Source organism: Rhipicephalus microplus, unplaced genomic scaffold, assembly GCF_043290135.1.
Source record: "Rhipicephalus microplus isolate Deutch F79 unplaced genomic scaffold, USDA_Rmic scaffold_18, whole genome shotgun sequence".
Taxonomy (NCBI): domain Eukaryota; kingdom Metazoa; phylum Arthropoda; class Arachnida; order Ixodida; family Ixodidae; genus Rhipicephalus; species Rhipicephalus microplus.
Genome location: NW_027464591.1, coordinates 3738756 through 3755000, shown reverse-complemented (window position 1 = coordinate 3755000; position 16245 = coordinate 3738756). Strand labels below are relative to the sequence as shown.

Here is a 16245-nt window from a genome sequence, read left to right as displayed (position 1 = left end):
ACCGCACCACGAAAGCGTGGACAATTGAGAAGTGGTCCTTTTTGGCGTGCCAGCGGACGCCGGCTGTGGCCCAAAGAACAAGTCAGAGCCGAGAGTTGATAAACAAACAAATTATATTCTCAATAACGGCAGGTCGAAAACAATACACAAAAAATACACACTCGACAATAGTTGTATACAATATGTCACCAATCAAACCAATCAAACAACGTACTACACAGTACAATGAACCACTCTCGAAACAACGGACACAGACAACAATACGCACTACAATGCAGTCGCATGCATTGAACAACCAAGACAGTTAAAGACTAAAGAGATAGAAAACCTATTCAGTCCAAAGTTCTTGGAACCAAAGTCTAGATGATACTCTTCCGAGAATCACTCACTTCAAGACCAGCGTTGTTGTCGTTCCGCAGCTCCCGAAGTTTCTCTTCCAGGAAACCTCGCGTCTTCAATTGGCCTCTCTCCACGCTTCAAACTTCTTCGCCGGAAACACGTCGGCTTCACACACGCAGCTGTTGCCACGCGTCCTCGCTCGATAGCGGTAGACACACGCTCTTGCCTGTAGCTCGAGCCTTCACCCCTCAGGTGGAAATCCTCTTCATCTCCTGCTTCGTCCCTACGGACGAAACATTCGCCGACTACACGGCGGAATCCCTACGCACTCTGGCGCTACTTCCGTCTTCCCCTGATCTCTCATCTCGGCTGCTCGGTTAAATACCTTGCGCGCGACATTCCAGACGGTTCTCGTCATTTCGTCGGCGCGATACGCAGCGAAGGCTGGGAAGAGGGCGGGACGGTTGGAATGCCCTCCGCGGCCGATGACTCAACTCGGTATGACCACGCCCCTTTCGTTCTAGAACTTTCGCGGGCTATCTCGGCCGCCGATGTGGGGCGAGGAGGTTCATCGGCGAAGCCACGCTTCCGAGGGGAGAGCGCGCGCCCCGGAGAGCCTTTAGATGTTTGTTTTCTTTTTCTTTTGACCTCGCGGCGCCACTCCGGCGTTTCGTCGCGACAATTTGGCGGCGCGCCCATTTTTAGCGCTCGTTCTGTGACAGCGGGGAACGCTTTACATCCACTCGAGACAGGCGGGCGTCGCAGCGCTATTAGGGGCGAAGCTCCTGATGCCGTTCATCGTTCGTCTGCGATGTTTTGTAGTAGTAGTAGGTATAGCCACCTCTCGTTTAGCCCTTGAAGTGTCCGCTGGATGGCGCTACTTCTATATGATGAATATCTGATGAAAAGATGTGAGATGGTGGTACTAGGAGTGCTCACTAGATGGACGGATGGACAGACAGACAAATGCACGAGTGGCGCACGGATGGACAGACAGGTGGACGCACGGATTGATGCATGGATGGACACACGGATGGACGGGCGCATGGACGGTCGCACGGAAGGACACACGGACGGACGCGCGAATGAACAGATGGACGGAAGCGCGGGTGGACCGATGGATGCTTCGCCCCACTTATCATCATTGAGTCCGCTGATATGCTGTGTTTTTTTTTGAATGAACGCCATGTGCAAGACCGACGCTTGGGCTAAGGCCGTCACTTCGCGGTGTGTTAAGGTGTTGACAAAATCGCACTTGTATCGAAAACGCGCTGAAGTGACAGACGCGTGGCAGTGTGCGTTGCACGTAGTGCTAAACGTGGAGACCACAGTAATAATAAACAACTACCTTACCGCTCCAAAAGGGCGACACTACCCGCTGTTGAAGAGTGCTCCATAAGGTATGATTACTATATATATATATATATATATATATATATATATATATATATATATATATATATATATATATATATATAGCCTACGACCTTCGCATAACGCGTTCGATGCTTTAACCACTGAGGTATAGTTAGAGCATCGAACGCTTTATCCGAAGGTCGTCGGTTAGATTCCTGGTCACGGCAAGTTATTTTTTCACCCACTTTTATTTCTTCTTATTTACATTACATTGGTTCTAATAACTTCTTTTATACATTCCTTGGTAGTATTGTCTGTTAGATATCATTAATATTGTGTCAAGACACGGAAAAACGAGCCCTTACGTATTATACACTTCTTTCCATTATCTCTCTCTCTCTCTCTCTCTCTATATATATATATATATATATCGCTGGGCCTTGCGACAATATATATATATATATATATATATATATATATATATATATATATATATATATAAGGGAAAGAAGTTGTATACCTAAGGGCTCGTTTTTCCGTGTTTTACCACAATGATAATGAGTTGTGATCTAACGGACAGTAATGCCAAGGAATGTCCAGGGGAAGTTAAACAACCAATGGAATGTAAATAAGAAGAAAGAAAAGTGGATGAAAAAATAACCAGCCGTGAGCAGGAATCGAACCTACGACCTTCGAATAACGCGTTCGATGCTCTAACCACTGAGCTACCAGAGCGGCCTTCCCTCCATCCACTTTTTGGGGTTTATATGTGAATTTAGAAGTAGGAGTGACAGTCAGCACCATCTATAAGTCAAACGACGAGTGTGAAAACACTCTTATGCGCATGTTTGGCGTCACGTAGCACGTGAACTTATTATGAGCGGGAAGCTGATTAATTGTCCCTCTTATACAACCTAAACACACCAAGTCTGCCAGTACGAGACCCTCGTTCAATGAAATAAGGGAAAGAACTGTATACCTAAGGGCTCGTTTTTCCGTGTTTTAACACAATATTAATGAGATCTAACAGACAGTAATGCCAAGGAATGTAAGTTATTAGAACCAATGGAATGTAAATGAGAAGAAAGAAAAGTGGATAAAAAAATAACCAGCCGTGAGCAGGAATCGAACCTACGACCTTCGAATAACGCGTTCGATGCTCTAACCACTGAGCTACCACAGCGGCTTTCCCTCCATCCACTTTTTGGGGTTTATATGTGAATTTAGAAGTAGGAGTGACAGTCAGCGCCATCTATAAGCCAAACGACGAGTGTGAAAACACTCTTATGCGCATGTTTGGCGTCACGTAGCACGTGAATTTATTATGAGCGGGCAGCTGATTAGTTGTCCCTCTTATACAACCTAAACACACCAAGTCTGCCAGTACGAAACCCTCGTTCAATGAAATAAGGGAAAGAACTGTATACCTAAGGGCTCGTTTTTCCGTGTTTTAACGCAATATTAATGAGATCTAACAGACAGTAATGCCAAGGAATGTAAGTTATTAGAACCAATGGAATGTAAATGAGAAGAAAGAAAAGTGGATCAAAAAATAACCAGCCGTGAGCAGGAATCGAACCTACGACCTTCGAATAACGCGTTCGATGCTCTAACCACTGAGCTACCACAGCGGCCTTCCCTCCATCCACTTTTTGGGGTTTATATGTGAATTTAGAAGTAGGAGTGACAGTCAGCGCCATCTATAAGCCAAACGACGAGTGTGAAAACACTCTTATGCGCATGTTTGGCGTCACGTAGCACGTGAATTTATTATGAGCGGGCAGCTGATTAGTTGTCCCTCTTATACAACCTAAACACACCAAGTCTGCCAGTACGAAACCCTCGTTCAATGAAATAAGGGAAAGAACTGTATACCTAAGGGCTCGTTTTTCCGTGTTTTAACACAATATTAATGAGATCTAACAGACAGTAAGGCCAAGGAATGTAAGTTATTAGAACCAATGGAATGTAAATAAGAAGAAAGAAAAGTGGATCAAAAAATAACCAGCCGTGAGCAGGAATCGAACCTACGACCTTCGAATAACGCGTTCGATGCTCTAACCACTTCCCTCCATCCACTTTTTTCTTCCACTTTTCCCTCCACTTTTCCCTACACTTTTCCCTCCATCTACTCGCCATATATATATATATATATATATATATATATATATATATATATATATATATATATATATATATATATATATATATATATGGCGAGTTTGTACATCAGTTAGAATGTGGGGCCGTTGCCCAGCTGGCTTGGCACTGCCCGTTGAAGGAACTTTTTTTGTTGACATGTGATTGCTTACATTTTTTCTACGTCGTTTCCGTGATGGAAATACGTCGCTGAAGCCTTCGTGGAACCGAGCGTACTGCAATTTCGTGTTAAAATGGGGCAGATCCCATGAACTGTGGGAATCGGTACCATGCGAAGCATTCAGCAAGTACCCGTCAATGCCGCATTTCTTATGCTCTTTTAGATAGGTGTTACAAGGTTCGTTAACGTGTTTTTGTCGGTACGTCAACTGTATTTGAGTTTGAAGGACAATTTACGACCTGGAACAACGTCTGCATTAACGTCAGGGCACTGACGTAAGTTTTATAGAAACTAAGTGCGTGCTACAATGCGTTGATGTGACAATCATTCGTTAGGGCATTCCTCCGTTGGCGAGCAACACTTCAACAATGTTTATGAGACTGTTATAAATAAGTGGAGCCGACACAGAAGCCACAACTGATGTTAACCCGACATGACGTGGGTCAGTAAAGTAGAAGTACATATGCGATATTTATTACCTTGTCATAAACCTAGATAGGACTGTAACCATAATCGCTTTGCACCGACTAGATAGATGTATGCGCAGTACCTTTTCCAAAGCAGATTCAATTAAGATCTTGCGTGATTCTATGGTAAGGAATACATGACCGCTACGCCAAACTTTTGGGTTCAATTCCTGTTGGGATCCTGATTTTTATTCTTTGTGGACGTTGGATCAGCGCTGCCGATGCCGGATTTGCCAACGAATGTAGACTTCAAACTGCCGATGTCTGTTGTCGCAGTTCCTGGGTATCTTCATTGACGCTTAGCGCAGCTGGTGGTGTGGACATGACTGAAGGAAGGAGTTTCATGACGTACATGGCATGATTATTCAGCTGTTTTGTTTTGTACCTTTTTATTATTTCTTGCTGTGTACCCGCTTCTGCGATAGCCCCATAACGGGGCTGCAGTTTTTGAAAATAAAAAAAAAGTGCCGCCATATCTACGAAGTGAATGATGATGAGTGGGCGAAGCTCCGGAGGTAAACTTGGTAAACCATGAATCCTCTGTACATTTTGCCCACTCGATTTTATTACATCGCTCCCCCTAGCGTACGTCGGCGCACTAAATCGAACGGTTGCCTTCAACCAATGACACGCGCCATATGTGACATCATTCCTATTTTATAAGATCTCGCGTCTTTCATCAACTACAAGTACCGCTTTCTAGTTTATAACATCTTGCATCTTTTCATCATCAGCTACAAGTACCACCATCTAGTAAACACTACAAGAACTAAACGAGAGGTGGCTACATACAGGAGACGGTACCGCCATCTAGTGAACACTGCAAGAACTAAACTGGAGGTGGCTACATACATGGGACGGTACCGCCATCTAGTGAACACTGCAAGAACTAAACTAGAGGTGGCTACATACAGGGGACGCACAGCCCACGCCCTAAGGAGCTTCGCCCCTAAAAATAAATGAATAATTTGTCACGTCATGTCGCCACTGGACACTTAAGTTCGTCATACCCTACAATGCAATTGACTTAAATGTATTCAAGAGAAAAGTTGTGGGGTAATGCATAATAAGCATCGTATGTAAGACTATTACCTGCATAGCGCGCATTGATCATTGATCAATGCGCGCTAAGAATGGCGACCTAAATAGTTCCAGACAGAGGCTCGATCATGGTACTGTTTCAGGCGGGAAACATGGACGATGTCATGTGCACGCCGGCAGATGTCGTCCGATCGGGAAAATGGCTCAGTTAGAAATTAACCGGAGAGGTTTTCTCTAAAACGCTGTAAGGCCCCTCGTACCGGGGGAAAAGTTTTGAGGAGAGTCCCGGAGTTTGGCATGGGATGGCGAGCCACACAAGAGACCCTGGGGCATAGCTGGGATCCGGAAGGGCGGTTTCGGAAGCCCACGCACAGCATCTACATATGTGAGCGGCGTGGCTACAGGCCGCATCTTTTGCGAACAGGCGACCAGGGGAGCCACTGGCTGCTCTGCATATGTTAGAGCGCGGCCACAGGCTGCACGGCTGGTGGATAGGTGACAGGAACGCCTACCGGCTGCGCGACATGCGGGCAGTGAACACGGTTAGATAGAGGTGGGTCGGGGCGCGAGGGGAACAGCTTGGACAACCTCTTCCTAAATAACAGTGCGAAGCGGGGCAGGCAGACTGGTCGTGGGATCGTGAGTAAAGGGCACTAGGGAAAGTTGGTGGGCGACTTCTTCACGCACGAAGGCTCAGACTTCCTGAAGCAATGATGAATTGTCAGGCATGGTGTCGAAACTGAACAGTGACTCACCACCACGCTGAGACTGCCGAGTCAGAGTGCGTTGCTTCTTCAAGTCATCGTAGCTATAAACAAGCTGACGACTTCGGAAACTGTGCTCGGATTCCTAGCCAAGAGCATTTGAAATGCGCCATTGTCGATGCCCTTCGGGATGTGCTTCACCTTCTCAGATTTGGGCATGGTGTCATTCGCACGTCGACAAAGGTCGAGGACGTCCTCAATGTAGCTGGTAAAGTTTTCGCCAGTCTGCTGATAGTGGATGCGCAAGCTCTGTTCTGCCCACTGCTGGCGGATAGCCGGCCGACCGAACACTTCAGCACATGACGTCTTGAAGACGCTCCATGTGAAGATGTCGTGTTTGTGGTCATTAAACTATGATTCGGCGACGCCAGTTAGATAAAAAATGACTTGGCCCAGCTTGTCGGCTTCACCCCACGTATTATTGGCGCTCAGCAGTTCGTAGTGTTCCAGCCAGTCTTCCACGTCGGTCCCATCCGCACCGCTGAAGACCTTCGGGTCCCGTACCCTAGGGCAGTTGACGAACTGGGGCGAAGGTGCCGATGGGTTGGCGTAGTCAGTCATAACGGGCGGTAGCGTATGGCTTCGCAGCTCCAAGGTGTAGCGATGGAGATAAACAGCACCCTCCACCAAATGTGACGAGGTTTGTTAGTCGTTAAAGACAGCCGCGAGACAGCGTGAAGAACGGTCCAGAGACTGGCACAGCAGCAAACCGAAGCACGAGCCGAGAGAGCCGGGCGTTAGCGATGCTGCTCGCTGCAGGCACATCATCTTGACATCACACACACACACACACACACACACACACACACACACACACACACACACACACACACACACACACACACACACACACACACACACACATATATATATATATATATATATATATATATATATATATATATATGTATATATAAATATATATATATATATATATATATATATATATATAAATATATATATATATATATATATATATATATATATATATATATATATATATATATATATATATATATATATATATATATATATATATATATATATATACACTACCATGTCGCTCACAATCAAATGATGGTTTTGGGAACCCCACATAAAAACAAGAAGCCATCTGAAGTGACTTTTGAAACGCCACGTGACTAAAGAATCAAATTTCATGACATTAAGTTTCAATTTGATGAAAAGACTTGAAAGACTTGCTGGCATCGTGAACCCAGAGCTAATAAGCTGTGGTTACAGTTACACTCCGTGCATACTGAACTTGTAGAACGGGTAATCGGGAAGATGTACTTAAGTGAGGTACTGAAGAAGTCTTGCCAGTGGCTCATGAATGAAAGTTTCAGACAACAGGTTTCGTGGTTGAGCGATGCCAGTTACCCAAAGAGCCTCGTCGTGTCAGCCGCAGGAGGACTGCTCAGAAAAGCGCTAGAGAAAAGGTGGGTGGATGTGGATAGGGCAAGCTCAAACAGGAGAAACTTTGCCATCATCCCATACATACATAAGCCATCTCACTAGCTTAAGGAAGATCGCGGAAAAATGTGACACACATGTAGTTTTGTATGCGCGCAGTAAATTGGTGAGTCTATGCAGAAGCACAAGACAAGACTGGATAACAAAGACTGTATGCGAAAAGAAGCATAGAAAGAAATCTGTTGAATGCAGCACGAGTGTTGTATACCGTATTCGACTTACTTGTGGAAAGTGCTATAGTGGACATATGGATAAATTATCAATTGCGTGAGCATAATAACAAAGTAAACATTCTCCTGGTGGTTTTCTTTCCCTTCATTGTGATAGATGTAAATGCAAACCCAGATTTGAAAAAAAAACCGTTCACCATGGGTAGAAGTAGAAGTAGGTGCGAAATGACAGGGTTGATAATGGCGGCTGGCAGAATTTCATCATTTGGTGGCGCTTGTGTGAGCAGTTCATCAGTGATTTTGACAAATACATGTTTTCGCGATAACCATTTTTTTGGTTACGCACTATAAAAAAGAAGATGCGTGCGATATAGCGTTGTGATGTGTTGATTTGTGTGCATTGATTACAATTTATCGTTGTGAGAGCTATGCACATGTGACGTGTGGCGTTTAGGGAGTAGATATACTAGCGAGATCTGCATGTGATGAACTGTTGTTGAAAGTTAGCGCTCTGTCGTTTTGAATGTGCCTTCTTTTGTCCATGTCCTTCGTCTGCACACCGTCATCAACTTTTTCTTTTTAGGGACAATTTGTTCCGGCGCCATTATAAATTTCTTCCTTGTCTTCATTGTCTTCACAGCGCACCAGGGCTTCTTTTCAGTCTTGTTTTTTTTTTAATTTTCTGCCAACTATCCACGGTAATTAAAACCGTTATGTTATGGGTTTGTCTAAGCCAGTGTGGGATAAAATTGCCAGGTATTTATTCCATTCAAAGAAAAAAAAACAACGCCAGGCCTGCGGAGGCGCAGAACAGTCACAGCGAAAGTTAAAAAAGCGGCTTTTCAGAGCCTTTTCTAAACACTCATTGGTAAATGCTGCAAGCAAACTTTCTGGGTACCCACTATGGCATTACTAATAATAATTTATCGGTAGTAGGCCGGCATTCACTATACTATCCTTCGTCATTATTCTGAGAAGCGCGGTATCCGCGAAACACAAGCAAGGAATATTGTGCCAATTGTGCATGCAGTGGCTGAAGATGATGAGAAGTTATGCCTGAAGTGGGTACGCGCCACAGTTATTATGTGATCAAGAACGAGCTTTTTTATTGGGCTAGAGCGTTGGAAGCCCCCCTCGTTACTATATTCGCATTGTGCGACGCCTGGTTGTTCTTTTGCTGTTCTAAAACGCTTTATTACTAATATTAACGCGATTCCTTTCCAGATATCAAGTCTGCCTAAATAAAATTTGCGAACAAGTCCCGAGCACCAGCGTGGCTTGCAGTAAAGACAAAAAAAAAAACTGGCGTGGCTCAGTTGTAGAACACTGAGCTGGCACGCAATGCACCCGGGTTCGAGCCCCACTGTATTCTTGGTACAAGGTTTTCTTCGTATTTCGTGCGACGGTGGTTACGGACACAATCTGGTAACAGCTTTCGCTATCAAATGTTGCTTGAGTTTCATTCTGCAGCTTGATACTAATCATCATCATCATTATAGACTTCTGGTGGGGCCAAGCCAGGCGCGAGTGGCGCGTGCTGCTCGTGGCCAGATCGTTCCACGGACCCAGTCGGAACGATCCTGTCAGAACCTGTGCTGCCGAAGCGTCATGTTCTTTACCAGAGCCTGACTAAAGATGCTACCTTACGCTGCTCTCAAACGCGCCGAAAGGAAGAAGTCTAAAGCCAAGGCGAGGCGGTCTTTCGCTTCGACAAGCAGGGCTTTTAGAGAACAGCGATCCCGCAGGAAGGCGGACCTACCGGAGCAGTCCACCAGTCTTGAGGAGCAGCAAAAGAGTCAGCAACGTGTTCTGCGTGGTGGCAATTCTGATGACCGGACCAAAAGTGCGGCTTGCAAACTCTCCTCGAGAGATTTGAAATCAGAAAAAGCGGAGAGTGAAATGCACACAGCTAAATCATTCCCCCACAGCGTCGAGCCATTGAGTGGTAGTGAATGGGAAGACAGCCCGAAAAAACCTGCCGTGGGCTCGAGCAGTTTCAACTCCGAAGGTAGTCGTATCAAGAGTGTGGAAGCCATGTCGGACGCTCTCTACGACTGCGATGCGGCGAGTATTTCGAGACTGCTGCGAAAATATCTGAAGAAGAACGGACCGTCGCTTGAAAAAGACCTTCTCAGCGCACTGAGACCATCGCAGGTTCAGTATGTGATCCATGCGTATGGGACCTTGACTGCCTTTATGGACTGCATGCCGGAATTCAGACGAGCCCAAGAAGGTCGGTGCACGCTTGTGTGCCACGAAGGGCTAGACGGGGAAGAATGTGACTGCAGCGACTTGCCACATACCCAGGAGGAGCACGGCCACGGCCTCCATTCAAGTGGATCGAGCTATGACGGCCTCCAGCACGCGGACGACAGCGAACCGGAGTGCGAGCCTTGCAGCTCGACGAGCAGCAGCTGCTACGAGTCAGCCGTCGAAGAGCAACCCGAAGAAATAAAACATCGACTCAAGGACGCCTCTTGTCAAACACCGCTATCTTGCTACTCGCGAGGTGTACAAGCTGTGCAAAAAACATCACATGCTGACTCACAGACAGATGAGTCGCACGCTTGTCGGTTCGTGAAGGCGAAGTCGACACAGCCAAGTCGAGACGCAGAAGTCAAGAAGCTCAAAGAGCGGCTGAGAAATATCCGACAGAACCAGGGCCGAGAAATACAGCAGCTGCGTTTGAAGATCAAACAGCTTCTCGCAAAGCCTCAAGCAGCTACACCAAAGTCTGGGGCAAGCAACCGCACCACGTCGATGGAGCGGAAGCCGGTCGAGAAGAACAGGGCCGATGACCGGGTTAGCCCACCACAGCCACGGCCACCACTGCGGCAGAAGAACCTACCAGCCCGTCCTATAGCGGAAAACAAGCTGATGACGCATCCGGTAGGACCAAAATCCCGGCCATCGAAACAGGCGGGCAGGCAGTGCTCGACGTCGGAAACGCCACTGCCTGCGCAAGAGGTGCACGAAGTGTCCGGCTGTAAGAAATCTGCTGAAGCATGCACAGACGTCGTATCGGTGAAGTCGAGCCAGGGGAATGCAGTGAAGAGCAGTACGGATATGCAAATATCTCGTATTGTCCGCATGGCAATGAAGCGACAGCCGGACCTCAGTGAGACCGAGATCCGAGAGGTTCTAAGTCATTTGCGCCTCACGAAAGGTGGATTTTCAGGCATGACCTTCTGCGCCATCGTGGATCTCGCGCTCGGGCAACTGAAAGCCGGCATGGATGACTGAGTGAAGGCACGTGAAGGTGTACCACGGACAATTCGGCCCTCTACGAAAAACTAGCTCAGCAAGTTGCATGCAGCGACGTGAGAAAGTGCGATAGTGAAGCAATTTTCTTGCTTTCTTTCCAATTTGTGTCTGTTTTTATAACTTCATATATTAATGTATGCTGTAAAGCTTTACCCCTTCCATTTTCCTAGGCAACTTCCCCTACATAAATTGTTTGTCTCTTCTACTCTTTGTGTCACATTTTTCTGATGTATATATTACACTACTGCTGCTGGGGGGGGGGGGGGGAGGAGGTTCGGCGTATATATGTACCGAAAATTAGCGGGTTCCTCGTACATTAGGAAATTGGTGTCATGCGAAGCATGCGAATGGGAGGTCACTGTGTGAAATGTTACGATGTGCCTCTAAAAATATGTACAAACACACGCACAGACATACGTTTAAAGGCGTATATGTTTAAAGGCGTATTTACATTTCCGTAACTGTGCCCATGACAACATGGAAATTAAAAACACCTGAAGCGGTAAGCTGATATAAAGCGCTTGTGCTCGTGAGCGTCGTATATTCCTGGACACCGCTACATTAATTAACTTCAACGGATGGTTCCTAATTATAATCGACATTATCCCGACGCGAGGGCTATATCGTAGGAGTATAAATGTAATGTTTATGAAATTGGGTAGCCAGAACTGCAGCCACAATGAATGTTTCGTTTACTTGAAAATCAGTTCCAAGACCTAGCGTGTCTATGTGGTAAACACTTGATTGCCATGCATTACACTGGGGCTCGATTCCTGCTGGAACCCTGATATTGATTCTTCTTCTTCTCCTGTGCCGGCTCATACCCAATGCAGGAAATTGGCCGAGTGATGCAGGAATTTCTTCAGTATATATACTTAACTCATAGCCCCGCCATGGTGGTCATAAGGTAGGTATAGTCGCCTGCTGACCCGCAGGTCGGGGGTTCGAATACCGGCTGCGGCAGCTGCATTGTCAATGGAGGCGAAAATTCTGTAGGCCTGCGTGCTCAGATTTCGGTGCACGTTAAATAACCCCAGGTGGTCGAAATTTCCTGAGCCCTTCACTACGGCATCTCTCGTAATCATATATGGTGGTTTTGAGACGTTAAAGTCCACATATCAATCAGCATACTGCTCATATAACCTAGAAATAATTAATATAACAAATTTCAGTACGAGGTATTATTGAGATATTTAAGAAAGGAAGAATTTAGCTAGATATTCTTCTAGACTGATTGATAAATTCTTCAATAGCGAAGAAAAAAATGTCTGGTACTGTAGCCCCAAATAAAGGAGCCGAAAGAAAATAAGAACAGATTCTGATATTTCCAGACCCAGATATTGAAGAGGGGATGCTATGAATTTTTTCCTCAATGACGAGAGCCAGCAACAAGATAAAAAGTAATGACTAATGGTCCCGACCTCATTACACAAGAGACACGGAGAGAAAATCACTCTACCTATGCTGGTAGAAATTGAGGGAGGTGAAGCGGCAGCGAAATTTGGTCATAGCCACTTCCATTACTCTCCCCCTCGAGAAATCACTGCGCTAAAAAATAGGAGATGCTTATATTCTTCGCATCGGTGGGTCAACGCTGTCGATGTCAGCGTTTTCTTTACGTTAACGCATTAAAATAACCCACGTCTGTTTTCGACATTCCTGTCAAACACCTCTCGTGCATACTCCCATACCTGTGGCTTATACCCACCCGTGGTTATGCGCCATACGTCTGGCAGAAAGGTTTTGACGACGCACGCGTCGGAATCGTGGCATTATTCATGTCATGACGAGCGAGTCGTGATCGTCAAACCATTCACTTTGCCATACTTATTTGGTTTATCCGAGGTAAAGGGGTGATCACGAGAGCACCCTTATATAGGTGGCTTGTAGAGATAGATAGATAGATAGATAGATAGATAGATAGATAGATAGATAGATAGATAGATAGATAGATAGATAGATAGATAGATAGATAGATAGATAGATAGATAGATATGTAGATAGATAGATAGATAGATAGATAGATAGATAGATAGATAGATAGATAGATAGATAGATAGATAGATAGATAGATAGATAGATAGATAGATAGATAGATAGATAGATAGATAGATAGATAGATAGATAGATAGATAGATAGATAGATAGATAGATTGTCGAAGTGCCTGCAGTGCGCAAGGAAGCTTGCTTCGCATTTTACAATTCCAGTTTTAACAGTGGAGCTTTTGAAGCTTGAAGGCTGTGTTCGTCAATCGCGAAAAACTGCGTCCATCTGTGCCAAACAAAGCGGGAGCATCGCTTAGCTATGTAAAGTATAGTATAACAACGGGGTGGAAAAGAAAAGTCTACATGAGGTACCTCCTTACGCGTTCTTCACACCTCGAGAAGTTTGGACTTGCGTGCTCGCTGCAGCGAGTGACTCCCGGATATCCACACTTAATGTGCCGAGCTGTGCTGCTTGACCTGTTTGAATGCCGATGACCGGTTAGTGACAGTGTCGCGTTTCGTTTTCCTGGCAGTTGCAGGATGCACAGCGAGCTTAAACGCCTTCCATGCACAGCCCCCCATCTTCCCTACGGGGCCCGTTCACACATTTTCACGATATTTTTGGGTGCGCAAGACAGTTTAGAGATCTGCCCATGAACTACTCGTAATTTAATCCGTACGCAATACCAACAGCAAAGTTTGGCTCCTTGGCTCCGCGTTCTGACAGAGAAGCTTGTTGAAGCATTCGGTAACTTGCGCTTCATCGTAATGAACTATCATCATCATGAAAGGGCCCACCCCTTCCATCCTCTTTAATGGGAAACTGTTCGAGCTGTCAGTAACTACTGCCCAGTCGTGCAAAAACTCATCAGCTATGGGGCAAACTCTGCTACCGTGTCCAGCTGGTGCAAGTGCCAAATGAACGCGTGAAAAAAGATCGAATGAAAAAAAAGAGAAAAAAAAAACAGTAAGTAAGAGAGGGACAGAAAGAAAGAGCTCGGAAAGAAAGACACCAGAAAAAAAAACGCAGTGAAGTCGGCAATACATGAAAAGACAAAAAATACATAAAATGATGAAGAAAACGATAAAAGGATACGAAAAAGAGATAGAGAGGGCAAAGCAGTAAGAAGAACAAAGAAATACGAAGTAAAGTGAGAATCAGAAATGGAGAGAGAGATATGAAGGAAGGGAGAGAGGGATGTTCTATAGACAGAATAGAAAAACAGGTAGAAAGAACAAAAACCAAAACAGAAAGAGATGCAAGAAGCAGAGAGAAATAAAAAAACAGAAATACCGGAAAGTAAAAAAGGCTGTCAAGATACGCTTTTTCTCCTTGCTTTGCACACGTAGTGCGAAGCTGCCACTTTTTTCTTTTCAGGCTTTTCTTCATCTAGCGGGCTCATACAAAACCTGTTTACGGTCGCAGTGTTAGCTGGAAGTAATTCCTTCATCGAGTCCATCGTTAACTCTTTTATAGGGACTATTGTGAGTGCAGTCGAGGTGCCTACTAAGTCCTAATCGTCATCATTGTGCAAAGTGGTGAGGTACACTCAAAACGTTTGTAAGATAGAACGCACGCCTACGTTGTGCACTTTGTTGTCGCTAATGATCATGTACAATAGTGGCTGAACCATTTCAGATCAGTAGCAAGCTCTAAACAAACAAACAAACAAATAAATAAATAAATAAATAAATAAACTTTATTACGAGATCCGGCATGTTTGTGGTCGGGGCTAGGCCACGCAGGCAGGTACCAGGAGACCCTGTCTCCACATAACCTCTCTGGCCTGCTTTATAGCCCCTTTTGTTCTGATGAAGAAAAATGATTGTGAAAAAAAGGATAAAATATGACTAAATCTTTCGAAATAGGTGGAAAGCTCTAAATCATCCCCTGGTCGGGTATATATAGTTCACATTATGTGACACATGGTTTGAGAAGTTCAGAGCACTGGCGTAGCTTTGTCGTATATAGTGTAGTAGGCCGGTGGGTTGGGCCAGTTGGTTAGGATTCATCGTGAACTTACTTACAGCGCAGCACCAAAAGAAAATACACGACAGGAAATTATTTTCTTGGACAAATTATTTTCATGGAGCTATCACAGCGAACAAGGTTATTTGATCAGTCAGTAGTACACCAGCAACAAGCATCGATATGCAGTCATGTGAGCAAGGAGCCTAAAATGTCGATACATATATGCGCTACTCGTGCTCTCAAATATTCTTGTTTACACGACCGAGTTAACGTGATCAAACTAAAAATAATCAGTATTAAATGCGAAGCATTTCTTAGCGAGCTTCGGTGACTTTGAGCGTATCTATCTATCTATCTATCTATCTATCTATCTATCTATCTATCTATCTATCTATCTATCTATCTATCTATCTATCTATCTATCTAGCCGCCTACGACTTTTAGCTCTCATGGCCGTTTCGTTAATGGTATCAATATCAAATTTGGTATGGCATAACATGACTTATGCGGTGATGGCGTAGTGGTTAGATCATCCGACTCGCATGCAAAAGGTCCTTGGTTCAAATCCCGGTGCCGCGCAGTTCCCAACCAGATTAAAAAAATACACGTGGTGATGAAACTGCATTAAGAGGTCTGCAAGGGTGCGGCCTCAACGGTAACCACCGCCGGGAACGCGCTCCCTCACCAAAGAAGGATTGGCCACCCTGGTGCAGTATCTGGCCACTACCTCCCACATGCATACGTTGAATAGCTGACGGCCCTCAGTCCCCAGCAGCTGCGAAGCAACTGATCACGGCGGCGATCAGTTCTGCAACGCAGCAGAGGGTGCTAAGAATCTCTGGATCCGGACAGGCCGCCATTGGAACCTGAAGTTGGCAACCTTTAACGCTAGAGTCTTATCTAGTGAGGGAGGTCTAGCTGTGCTATTCGAGGAGCTAGAGGGTGTTAAATGGGATATAATAGGGCTCAGTGAGGTTAGGAGGACAGATAGGCCTATATGGTACAACAGAATGGGTGCGTCCTTTGCTATCGGGGCTTGGCTGACAGAAGAGAACTGGGACTGGGTTCCTAGCTCACAGAAACATAGCTGGCA

At 45.3% G+C, this 16245-nt stretch overlaps 1 protein-coding gene across 1 annotated transcript; it reads left to right on the top strand.

Moving 5' to 3' along the window:
• The first annotated feature begins 9486 nt into the window (after positions 1-9486).
• Positions 9487-11358, top strand: LOC142785133 (uncharacterized). The gene has a single exon (XM_075883573.1). It carries the CDS (start codon positions 9566-9568, stop codon positions 11171-11173), a length of 1608 nt encoding a protein of 535 aa, XP_075739688.1. The 5' UTR covers positions 9487-9565; the 3' UTR covers positions 11174-11358.
• Positions 11359-16245: the final 4887 nt, after the last annotated feature.